This window comes from Vespa velutina, chromosome 11, assembly GCF_912470025.1.
Source record: "Vespa velutina chromosome 11, iVesVel2.1, whole genome shotgun sequence".
Lineage (NCBI taxonomy): Eukaryota > Metazoa > Arthropoda > Insecta > Hymenoptera > Vespidae > Vespa > Vespa velutina.
In genome coordinates, this window is record NC_062198.1 from 4,370,402 (window position 1) to 4,382,719 (window position 12,318).

General features: G+C 35.4%; 2 protein-coding genes across 5 annotated transcripts in view; both read right to left on the reverse strand.

The window, feature by feature from the left end:
- LOC124953041 overlaps positions 1-7,319 on the reverse strand; it is a 79,315-nt gene extending 71,996 nt beyond the window's left edge. Inside the window, exons 1-8 of one of the 3 annotated variants that reach the window (XM_047503841.1) lie at positions 6,946-7,319; positions 4,017-4,910; positions 2,878-3,134; positions 2,359-2,746; positions 1,927-2,179; positions 1,651-1,842; positions 912-1,575; positions 639-735 (exon numbers count right to left, since the gene is read on the reverse strand). In XM_047503841.1, the coding sequence (XP_047359797.1) occupies positions 639-735; positions 912-1,575; positions 1,651-1,842; positions 1,927-2,179; positions 2,359-2,746; positions 2,878-3,134; positions 4,017-4,797 (2,632 nt within the window). In that variant the 5' untranslated portion in view covers positions 4,798-4,910; positions 6,946-7,319. Of the gene's footprint in view, positions 1-638; positions 736-908; positions 1,576-1,650; positions 1,843-1,926; positions 2,180-2,358; positions 2,747-2,877; positions 3,135-4,016; positions 4,911-5,143; positions 5,162-6,945 lie in introns of those variants that run through there. The other 2 variants (XM_047503839.1, XM_047503840.1) reach the window with 2 other exon arrangements.
- A 3,518-nt stretch (positions 7,320-10,837) lies between these two features.
- Positions 10,838-12,318, reverse strand: part of LOC124953144 (E3 ubiquitin-protein ligase MYLIP) — a 116,782-nt gene continuing 115,301 nt past the window's right edge. For both annotated transcript variants that reach the window (XM_047504099.1, XM_047504100.1), the window contains 4 exons: positions 12,125-12,294; positions 11,832-12,048; positions 11,457-11,654; positions 10,838-11,341 (listed from right to left, as the gene is read on the reverse strand). In XM_047504099.1, the coding sequence (XP_047360055.1) occupies positions 11,018-11,341; positions 11,457-11,654; positions 11,832-12,048; positions 12,125-12,294 (909 nt within the window). In that variant the 3' untranslated portion in view covers positions 10,838-11,017. The remainder of the gene's footprint in view (positions 11,342-11,456; positions 11,655-11,831; positions 12,049-12,124; positions 12,295-12,318) is intronic.

The following is a 12,318-nucleotide window of genomic DNA, read 5'->3' on the forward strand; positions in this document are numbered from 1 at the left end:
TGCCGGCCGTTGTTTCAGCATCGACCAAGCGGAAAGGATTCTCCCATTTTTCTACCATCTTCGTTTTCATCTTGATAAAAAAAAAAAAAGAAAAAAAAAAGAAAAAAAAAAAAAAAAAAAAAAAAAAAAAAAAAAATCCGACGACACGCCGTCTCAGAAGCAAGTTAAGGAACAAGACGAATGCTTTCTAAACGACGTTGATAGCGTCATCGAATAATACTCGATGAAAAATAATGGTACGAGTCGATTCCTATATCAAAGTATTTCCTTAAATTTATCGATCGTAGAAATAAGATTTTTCCATGTAAATAAGCACGTTGACGATTCGCGACGTCAATATAAACATCGAGCAAACAGAAGGATGAAAAATGGAGAATACATGCGTTTGTCGGTCGTAGATAAAATTAAAGTATAACTAAATAACATCGAAGAATCCGATTAGGCTCTTACAATGTCAATGGTTTAATTTTCGTGGCACATTCGAACGGAGAGAAGCTCTTTCTTTCTGTTAAAATGATATAGAAAGAATATAATTTTATTATTCTGTATCGTTCCTGGGTTAAACCTTTTTTTTTTTTTTTTCTTCACTCTTCATATCAGCTTAGATCGTCTAAGAAATAATATCGTTTGTGACTTACCTTGATCCTTATCCGGAGCCTTCGTAGGAATCTTTTTGTCCGGTGCCTTTGGTGAACAGTTTTTTCTTGCTGGTCTGACAGTCAGAGTTTGAGGAACCTATAGAAATGTCAAGACAAATTATAGAAATTCGCACATTTCTAGAAGGCACTGTGTCATTTGTCCAGAAAAAAAAAAAAAAGAAAAAAGAGAAAAAAAAAAAAAAAAAAAAAAAAAAAAAAAAAAAAAAAAAAAAAAAAAAAAAAAAAAAAAAAAAGAAAATAAAGACTCACCACCTTCTCAGATCTCTCCCCAGAGGGTAATCTAGCGATGGACGCGTCAGGACTATCTTCTGGCGGAGGAGGTTGAACGATCCAATTATATTCTCTCTTTTCAACGGGTAAGCCCCATCTTTCGTATTCGAGACTTTGCGTGCGTAAAGTTTCGTAACAATCTAGACAGACCACCGCAAAGTCACCGTTCTCCAGTAGCAAGCTCTTTTCCGGTTGTTTGTGATACCTTAGGAATGGGAAGTCCTTAACGGGCAATGCCCGAATGCGTTTTCTATAGGTCGTGATACCGCAAACATAGCAGCAATAATCATGAGTGTTGTACTGTCTATCCACGATTTGCTGAGATTCGTAACGGCGCCATTGCGCAAGTAGGGTGTGATAACAGAAAGTGCAAACTAACGCGGAACCATCTTCCCTGAGTTGTTCAGCATTTGGCGGTGATTGGTGACGTAATAATTCTGGAAAGTATGGCGCGTTACGTCCTTGAGGATGCCCGTACAAAACTCTCGCAAGTGTTAGATCGCTATGTAAACCGCATAGGAAACAATAGATCGAGCTGCTCGATGTGCCAGGATTACTGCCGAATGTCCGATCCGAGCTCGTACTCGGTGGAGTGGCAATGGATCGGTTCACATCACCATTTGGATGTGGACTAGGAATATCATACCTTAAAAAAGAAATGTCAAAGTTCAAAAAGAGATTCTATTAATCCGACGAAGAATGGAATGAAATTTGAACACACCTGCGACGTTCCAAAGGAACGCGATCTGCATCCATATTTTCCCATTGAAGCGTTAGGTGAGTCACACAATGACCACAAGCTAATACTCTTCCATGACTATCCATACAAGCGTTCTCGGAAGTACGTGCCATCCCTCTTAAACATGGGAAATGCATGGCGTGTGAATTCATTCCCTCTGGACTTGTAGACAACCTGTTATTAATAAATGAAAATCCATTGTAATACAGATTACACAGATTATACAAGGTAAATTATACGGGATCTATTGAAAATTACCATTCCATATGCGTATGAGGACACAATCTTTCACAAATATAGCACCTATAGTTTTGACCAAGTACAACAGTTCCATTTTCAGCGGGACCATTGCTAGGAGAATTTCGTTGGCCAAGAGTAGGAGCTTTAAGGTTCACAGTGCGTTGCTTATTTGTGACAATGGTTGACTTGTTCAAGTCGTACGGCTTAAACCGAATATCACTGCCAGCAGAATTGGCTGGAGATTTTGCAATGGCTGGACGCGGTAAAAGACCTTGTGAAAGAAAAAAAAATGAAAAAAAAAAAAAAAAAAAAAGAAAAAAAAATGAAAAAAAGAAACAATAAGGTTAGAAAAAAAGCGACAAGTGGCACGTGTATATATATATATATATATATATATATATATATATGTATATATGTATACATAGACTTTGTTAGTTACGTAACGGTTACCTTGCAGTCGAAAATCCATACTTTGTCCGATGGGATGTATATCGTGGTTCTCCCCGCCAAATACTTGTTGCTTTTGCGGTATAGCCTTGTAACAAATAGAGCAAACTTGTACCATTCCCTGAGGACTAATAGGACTAGCTCCGGGTGGGGGTCTCAGAGTGCAGATAAAAGGAAAGTATGCTTCTTTTTCGGGATTAGAACAGCAATACAGCAGTCTAATACTGGATGAGGGATACTCAAGAGCGCAAGTATAGCAGATAAAAGTAGTCGTGTCCATCATGGGTGTTGGTCGCTTGCGAAGCGTATAATTTCGATCGCCGTGCGGTATGCCCTGCCGCATATATGTCTTCCATTGTACTAAAAGATGATTTTGACATGCCGAACAGGCCTAAAAAGAGAGAGAATGAATGAGAGAGAGAAAAAGAGAGAAAGAGAGAGAGAAAGAGATGAACGGTTTATTACGAATGACGTAAGTAGGTACATTGTCAATATTTAAAATATGTTAAACAATATACATACCTGTACTCGACCGGCACTGTCCATAGGTCGACTTCTACTTGGCCTCGGATGAAGCATCAATGAAGGAAAGAACGGTGGAGGACTTTCGGAAGGTTTCGGTACATTTGGCAGTGGTTTTGCCGCGACATGACTCAGTGATCCTCTTTTAAATTCATCCCCACAAATGTAACAAACTTCTGTTACAGAATTTTTATCCGGCATTGACAAATCCAAAATATCAGTACCAATACTGGAGGAGGATCCACCGCTGTAGATGGCTGAACACGTTATGAACGATAATAAACATATAACATTCCTGTTTTGTTTCGAGTGCCTTATATGCCTGAAGCGCTATCGTCACACTGCACGTGGCCTAGTTTGTGTTTATATTTTTTCAGACATTATCAATATATGCGTTGGAAAGAGATTCGTTAAGACTTTCTTACTTTTCTATGAATACAAATTTATGCGCGCGCGATTCATTTAGATTTCCTTTTGTGATTATTTAATAAAAAAACAAAAAGAAACAAAAAAATATTTATTTCGAATAGGATTAAGAAAAAAAAAAAAAAAAAAAAAAAAAAAAAAAAAAAGAGTGAGAGAGAGAGAGAGAGAGAACATTTCAAGTTAATTAATGTTTTCAAAGAAATAAATTAATCAATGCATATATCGGTCGCATTCGCTATAAGAATCGTTCGCGAGAAATGATTTCCTCGGTCTTATCTGTAAAACTGTTAACCTTTACTTACAAAATGTTTACATTACTAAACGGAAGGACTAAGGCCAATGTAAATAACGAATACACTCGTTTATTTGCTACAACTACATTCTAAAACGAGATAACTACTTCAGACGTGAAAAACGGCATTTATTCGTATCAGATATCGGGCTTCATGATCTCACGTCGAAGTTATTTCAGAAAATATAGTCTAATCTGTATAGAAATAATTTAATCAGACATTTTCATTATTAGGAATCTAACCTAATTTTACCAGGTTATTAGAGATAGGTCTTAAATTTATAATACAAACGTATATAAAGATATTAACGAATAGATTATAATAATCGTGATAAATTTTAATTTCCTATCGCTTATTAATTTTTTCAGATAATATTGCAAAATTATAAACGTTAGTTCGTACTATTGCACTTTTATTCACCTTGAGATTGAGGAGTTAAAGCAGCTGTAGGTGCAGGTGAACTCCTGGGCCCATGTCTTAAATCCAATGCAGCTTCAGACATTTTAACATCTTCAACAGGTTGTCGGGGACTTTGCAACCTTTGATGAGGAGACTGCAGTCTCTGGTGTGGGGATTCCATTGTGAGCCTCGCTTGTTCCAAATGCCTTGGTGTTTCTGCCATATTAGAATGAGGTCTTGGTAATTCGACAGAATTCGATGGAGGTCTTGTTTGCTCTACCCTGGGCGATGGTGAACTAGGTGGAAGCCGTGGAGAAACACCCACTGGCCGATTTTCTTGTTTCATCTGTGGTGCCTGATCATTGGTTAACCCCAAAACTTGAGCCGCATATTCACCTTGAAGAGCCATTTCAGCTCCAGTAAAGGGCCCACCATCGCATCTTTTTAACCAATAAATTCTTTGACTATGAGGCCTAGCATCTTGCTCATAACTTTCCCATTGTTGCAAGAGCAAAGCATAACAAAGATTGCATGCTTTGACAGCTCCACTTCTTGATCCTTCGCCACAATATCCAGCTGGTGGTTCATGGGATTCAAGAAATGGAAAATAAGGTTCATTTGAGGCAGCGCCAGGACTTGGTTTCACTCTGAGCCAATATTGATCAGTATGGCCAACAGTACCACAGACAAAACATATCTTTGCCCCACCAGTATCGTCTGTGGATGCATTTGGTTGTGGAGTTGGGAGTGATTGCCCTTCGAGTCCCGGCTCAGTTTTGATAAAGACTTTACTATCCATCATGTCAGGAAACCATTGGGTCTTTTCATGCCTCAAGCTCTTATAACCTTATGTTTGGCACGCATACACAATCAAAAGTTGTAATTACAGGAAGGGTTTCTAATTCTTGTGTAAATCTGTAACATAAAAAGACAGAAAGAGTATTAATATATGCTCTCTGTGAAAAAAGAAAAAAAAGAAAAAAAAAAAAAAAGAAAAAGAAAAAAGTATAAAATAAAAAATTCCTAATATCACATTGTATTTTAATATCATGCAAATAAATAATGTTATGCGTTATAATCAATGTTTATATTAAAAGTATAATTAAGAAAATATCATTTCATTTCGATGACCTTATTAAATTGACTACCTTCTTAAATTTAAGAAGACACGACAGACTACATCAAAGCTGTCGTATTGTATGTAAATGAGTTTATTTGGGCGCAGCTGTGACCTCATTCTTTGATGACTATATGGAAAACACATGGCAGCCGAATATGTCAACATGAACTTTTATATTAGTACATAATACATCTTTGATCAAACTTTAATGCATAAATGTACAATTCAAATGATAGGGAAAAAGAACAAAAAAAAAAAAAAAGAAAAAAAAAAAAGAACAAAAAAAAAAAAAAATAATAATAATAATAAGCAGTGCCAAACAATGTGCTAACGTTCAATCATCGTTCATTTTATATTTAAGTCACATTATATAGAAAGAACATTGTTCTCTTTTTTGAGATTGTTGACTTAAGACAAATGAATTGGTAAAATTTTGATAGACTTTAGAATTTCAAATGCAATTGAAATTATGCTAAGATTTATAAAAAGAAAAAAGAAAAAAGAGAGAAAAAAAAGGAAAAAGAAAAAAAATAAATAAAAAAGTAAAGCGACATAATGCGTCATTCTCACATATATTGAATCAATATGGCGATTTTGAAAATAAAATTGATCCAATAAGCGTAACTTAGAAAATTTAATAAATCCACGATTTCAACGAGGTGCCGCACGTGCGATGCTTTTAGAATACCGTAACATGTGGTATTTTTGGAGCATAGCTGACTCGACGTTTACCGACACCGACCAGAAAACACCATTTCGGATATCGGTAAGACAACTCTAAGGGTTGATGAAAGCGAAAAGTAAATATTAACAAACGAAATATACGTTTGTCTCGTCAACAAGCGTAGAATCGATGTGTGATCATAAAACTAGGCACAGAATTCGTTCGCGCGAACACACGCGGATTTTCTGACGATGACGATTACATCGACGTCGACGATGAGAAAGAAAAGGACGCTCATCTCGTTAGCACAAAGAAGTTTAATACTATCCTTTGAAAGGACAATGTGTGAAGGGTGGGAGGGGGGGGGGAGAAAAAACAAAAAAAAAAAGAAAGAAAAAAAAAAAGTAGAAGCACAGAGGGAGAGAGAGGGGTAGGGGGGGGAAAGAGGGGGAAAATCGTTCATTCCCCGTTCCTCTCTGCGAGAAGTTAAAAAAAAAAAAAAAAGAGAAAAGAAAAGAACAAAAAAAGAAAAAAAAAAGAAAAAGGAGAGAGAGAGAGAAAAAAAACACACACACAATCGAAAATTATCTCTCGGCTGTAGCAAACGTTGGTTCGGTTGAATGGTGGTGGTCGATCGGAACCATTTGTAAATCGCGTTTTCGGTGACCGGGAACGGGTCTGGCGCATAGGGTCAGAGGTTAAAACGGCGTACGACGGCGGGTCGAGGTTATCCGTGGATCAAAGGGACGGCTTCTCGTGAGAGTGTGAGAAACAGAAAGAGAGAGAGAGAAAGAGAGAGAGAGAGAGAGAGAGAGAGACAGAGAGAGGGGGAGAGGGGGAGAGAGAGAGAGAAAGAGAGAGTGAGAGAGTGAGAGAGAAAGAGAGAGAGAGAAGGAGGAGGAACAGCAATCGTAGGATAAACGTGAGAGGCACGGAAGAAGAGTTGGAAACACAATAGGGGGAAAGGCACGCATTGTCGGTGGCTCCCGTGACTACCGAAATACGCACCCACGACGACGACGACGACGACGACGACGACACCACCACCACCACCACCACCACCATCCACCAGCGCACCACTATGGGCATAAAGCAGTAACGGAGGATCAAAGTGAACTAGCGGCCAGCGCTGCTAGCTCGACGACCATTTTATATGGCCCACTCACGTTTTCACAGTTCGAGATGAACGGGCAAAACATCTCTGATGTCTTCTCGATAATTTCCTCTTGTTTTCTCGTCAAATGGACGATGCTTTCTTCTCTTATCTCTTATTCTAGTCTCTGCCATACGTGCTCCGAGACCGCACGAAGTCACGGGGTGTCACCTTCCAAACGACGTTACGTCTCCTTGCGTACATATTTACATTTACCGTCTATCATGGAACGATCGTTGGACACGTGTTTCTTATACGCGCGCGTTTATTTCACGATAATGGCCCTTTCGAGACTATGAACTATACATTTTACGTGGGCACGGCACCTCGACTTTGCCTCACTTCACCGCCATGTTGCAAAATTGCAATCCGTTTCCCGTCGTGCCACGCAGCTTCGTCATATGACAGTGCCGCCGCGTCAACCAATCAGCGCGCTCTACGCCTGCGCATCGAACTAATACGGGTACGACACTAGCGCCATTAATCTTCTGGCGCCACATTCGAACTCGACCGGCTTCGAACGATCTTTTTTCTTTTCCTTTCCATTCACGGCATCGATTTTTCTTACTTTCTCCTAGTATACTTTGTGATCTTATTAGAACTCTCGCGCGCTTCTTCTCGTTCTAATCCGGTATAGTTAAAGGAAAGATTCTAAGTTTTAACGTCATTGATTCTGAAAATAGGTGTGACATTTCCGTGAATTTTTCCACCATTTTGGCGGCACTTTTGAAGCGCATATATCTTAATAAATAAATTCATTATTTTGTTTTTCGTAATGTCCTTTAATTATTTAACATTATATTATCAATCACATAAATTTCTTTTTTCTTCGATAATCTTATTGCTTTTCTAAGAAAAAGCTCATGATGTATCTGTTGTTAATTGATTTATACAAAATAAACTTTTTACATAACGAAAAAAGGCAATATTTAGAAAAAAAAAAAAAAAAAAAAAAAAGAGAAACTTTCCAATTCCATACCCGATTTTATAAATGCTCATTTTTAGGTTGAGGGTAAGTTTTATAGGCACAAACACGAAAAAAAGAAATATCAGTGTTTTACAATATTTAATCAACATATAATATATATATGTATATATATATATATATATATATATATATATATATATATATATATATATATTGGTACGCTAAAAATTACCTTTTATAAGTTGCATCATCTTCGTTTGAATATGTCACCGTGATAAGTGGATTCCTGTTATAATACTAAAAAATAATTGGAAATATTTTAGAAATACTCTTTGCAAATTAGAACTTTTAGAAATACATTTTCTTCTATAGTCTCATTAATGTAATATACATACATATTAGTAACTAACACATTTGGAATTATTCTTTTTTATATTTTTTTATACAGAGATTAAATCACAAGAATTATTTTTATTTATAATATGATATTGTTGTTTTTCTTTTATCTTTATCGATCTTACGATAACTGAATAGACATCGCAGTAATAGGTACAAAGCTATATTTCATATTAAGTAACACACATTATTATTCACAAAGAAACTTTTATATATTCATTCTTTTTATGGGGTAAAGGATATTGAAAAATGATTACAGGATTACATGTACATCGGTTAATCGTTAAGATAGCAAAGTTACAAAATCTTCTGGGAATATTTGTAATTTTCTTTATCGTAACGCGAAGATCTGATATAGTACTGTTCCATGTTTCCTATATGTTCTAAACTCAACATCCTCATAAACATTTATATCTGACTTATGTCTAAAAGAATGTGCATCACTCGACGAACCATATTACATTTCATTTTCACAGAAATAGTGTAGCCTTATTGTTATATTGATGTATGTTGAACGTTATAAGAACATTATAGAAATTTTGATAGTAATAAGAGTTTCTAAATTAAAAAAAAAAAAAAAAAAAAAAAAAAAAAGAAAAAAGAAGACTGTGCAAAATCTCAAGCAAAAACACTTAAGACTTTGTAAATATAGCAGTTCCGAGGTTCGTCTATTTATTATTACATTTCATTATAAATATTTATAAACTAAGTCTGTTTGCATTGATGAATGACTATAAACGATTGACACATTTTTCACTCTTTCTTTCTCTCTCTCTCTCTCTCTCTCTCTCTCTCTCTCTCTCTCTCTCTCGCTCTCTCTCGCTCTCTCGGTCATTCTTTCGACCATCACCCACGCATAAGATTTATAGAATGTGCTATGAGATAGTAGAATTAATTTAACAATAATTTCCAGTAATGGTAACAACAGGACCGCTACTGATCGAAGATAAAAGAGGAAGACGGCGTCTTTTAGAAAACTACAATTATCATTTTTTATTAATATTATTAGATTATCATCATTTGTTATTATTATTATTATTATTATTATTATTATTATTATTATTATTATTATTATTATTATCATTATTCTTATTCTTCTTATTATTATTATTGGTTGGATTTCCGAGACGCCATAACTATGCCTTTTGATTGAGAAATATCCTTCTTTTATGCTCTCTCAGAGATTAAATGTCGCTGACTTGTTACTTCGTAAATTATCTTTTGGATGCAAAGCACTGCAATTAACTTGTCTCGTTTTTATTACGACTTATTTAAAAGATGGTATGTACACAGAGTTTGCTGAATCAGATTTGACTTTTAGCGAACTTGTGACATTTACTCGCTTGACCCAATAGGTGTTATCATATTTTTTATGTACATATAAACAGATATATTACTGCAATATGAATTTCTCTTCGTACAGGATGTTCCAAGAACGAATAAATTATGAAATTTGTAGAGCGATAAGTCATAAGCAAATATATTATCTCTCGTATGCGCATAGGCGTTCAAACATTTGAAGAGATAAAGATTAAATTTCAGTAATTTGCCGCTTGATACAAAGTAAAATGTATTTTTAATTTATCTTTAAGAAAATATATATATTTATTTATTTATTTATTTATTTTTTTATTTTTTTATTTTTTTATTGATATTTCATTTTGCCAAATCGGAAGTTCCCTAAACTCATAAGTCAATTACAATTGAAATCTTATCCTAATGAAACATCCTCTCTACGATTGATTCCATAGATTACTTTAACAGTCTATATTGTATATATATATATATATATGTATATGCTTTATTTTTATTTTTAAGAATATGAAAGTTCAATGAAAATAATAAAACTTCAGGCTCTCTTACCCTTGTACTACGTTCGAATCAGTGTCATTTAATAATAAAATAATAAAAAGAAAAAAATAAAAAAAAAAAAAAGAGAGAAAGGAAACTCAAAATGTATATAATTTTAATGCATACGACCTGGCAGAAAAAAATTTTCAAGATAATCATAAAATAAAAAGAGTAATTGGTTTGATAAATAGAAATTAAAATTAATTTTTTTTTTTACACTGATAATTCATTAAAAATATTGGCAGCATGGGTTTTCCAATAGATCAATGCTGCTAATAGCACTTTTCGATCACTCAACAAATGGGTTACATCATCACGAATGCACATAAATACATTTTATATCAATGGTAGTTATCTTGGAATAATAAAGAAATAAAAGATATTATTAGCGATATTGATTTGAATCACAGTACTCTCAAATGTTTAATCAAATATGCTCTTATAAAGTAATCCAGTCTGTTCGCTGTGATATCGATATTTAACAATATATCATTTCTTAGAAAGAAAGAGAGAAACAAAATACGTTTTAAAATCGTCTTTGTTCCTTATTTTATACTTTCTTAAAACTTATATAAAATCAAAAAAAAAAAAAAAAAAACTCTTAACTTAATTCTCAATAAGGAGAAGAATTATGTATATCCTAACCGTATAAGCCTACCAATTCCATTTTCCGCTAAATTTTCAAAATGCGAGATAAAAAAAAAAATGTCGTAGACAGACTGGACGTAGAATTTTTCGTTTTTTTTTCTTTCTTTTTTTTTTTTTTTTTTTTTTTTTTTTTTTTTTTTTTTGGAAACCAACGAAAGACAACGATCGATCATGAACATCCAACAAGATCTTCCTATCGGTTTATCGTTGAAAGATGACCCCCTTCCCCTATTCGCTTGAATTTCACTTTGGTAGATCTCCCTCAGACGTGATTCCCGTTCATCTCGTTTTCTACGATCCTCCCTTTGATCTCGTCCGAGGAGGATTTAACGGCGAACACGGGCTCGATCGTTTCTGATAGTAACTTCGGACTGTGTCTATCGATATGCGTTAATTCTATCGGGAGATAGATCGTTCGACAGTGATCGATATCCGCTCTGCAAAGCGGACAACGTTCGCATCGTCGAGCACAATCCAAACAGGCTACCGCGTGTCCGCATGGGAAAAGCGCAGTGTCCAAGCTACGATCCATGCAAATCCTACAGAGCATGGCATCCAACAACCTTGCCAGGCACTCCCGAGATTCCTGAAATAATGTTTTTCAGTTGTTTGTATATGAGACAACATAAACGATTAAATATACGATTAAACGAAGTGATATCAGTGAAAGGACTCGATTGAATAATAGAATAATAGTTTACCTTGCATTTTGGGTTCTCACAATCGGCACAATCGTGCCTTTCCAAAATCTCCTTTTCCTCCGGTGGTGTTATACTCGCGGACTCGCAATAGAGAGCACGTCGAGCATTATCGTAAACCTCCCTGCAAGTTCTTCGTATGTCGAAAACGTACTTCTTGCCGAGCGTCGAGTCCTCGTTGAAAATAGAGATTATCGTTCCCTGGAGAGAAAGAGAAAGAGAACTCAAAGTAGAAAGAAAGAAAGGTCGTTTTGCAGACAAGTTTCTTCCTGAAGTATTTCACTTCTTCACTGAAATCGTTCCATAGTTAAAGCTATTCTCTTATCCTACTTTTCTATTCACCATTTTCAGAATACTAAATTCATATATAGTAAATACCTTCAAGTCGCGAATGAATTGAGCAGTGACCGCGCTTCTTACTGTCTCACAGCTATAAAACGCGTGTTTCTCGGTGATCGCCCTGTAAAGACCACTGGCCGATTGGCTTGAGTCTAATTTGAAATCCAAGGAGGTCTCTTCGCCGTCGAGCGACAGATAAACCAAATGGAACATCCGACGTTGAGAAGTGGCACTTTGAATTGCCGTATATGGTATGCTAAAAATATCAAGATATAAATCTTACTTTTTATGTTCTCTATTCATTTTTTTAAATTATATCGTGAAGAATATACTTTTGGGTTTCCTCATCCTGACCACGATATACTGTAATACCGTGAGGTCCAACACCGATCGTTGAAATTCCATTATATCCAAATTTGCTATGAAACATTTCTTGACCGAAAGTATCCAAATTCGATATCTCCTTTAGAAGCCAATATTCCGCTGTTGAAGTTTTCATACCCTGAGGAAAGATAGTAAATAAATC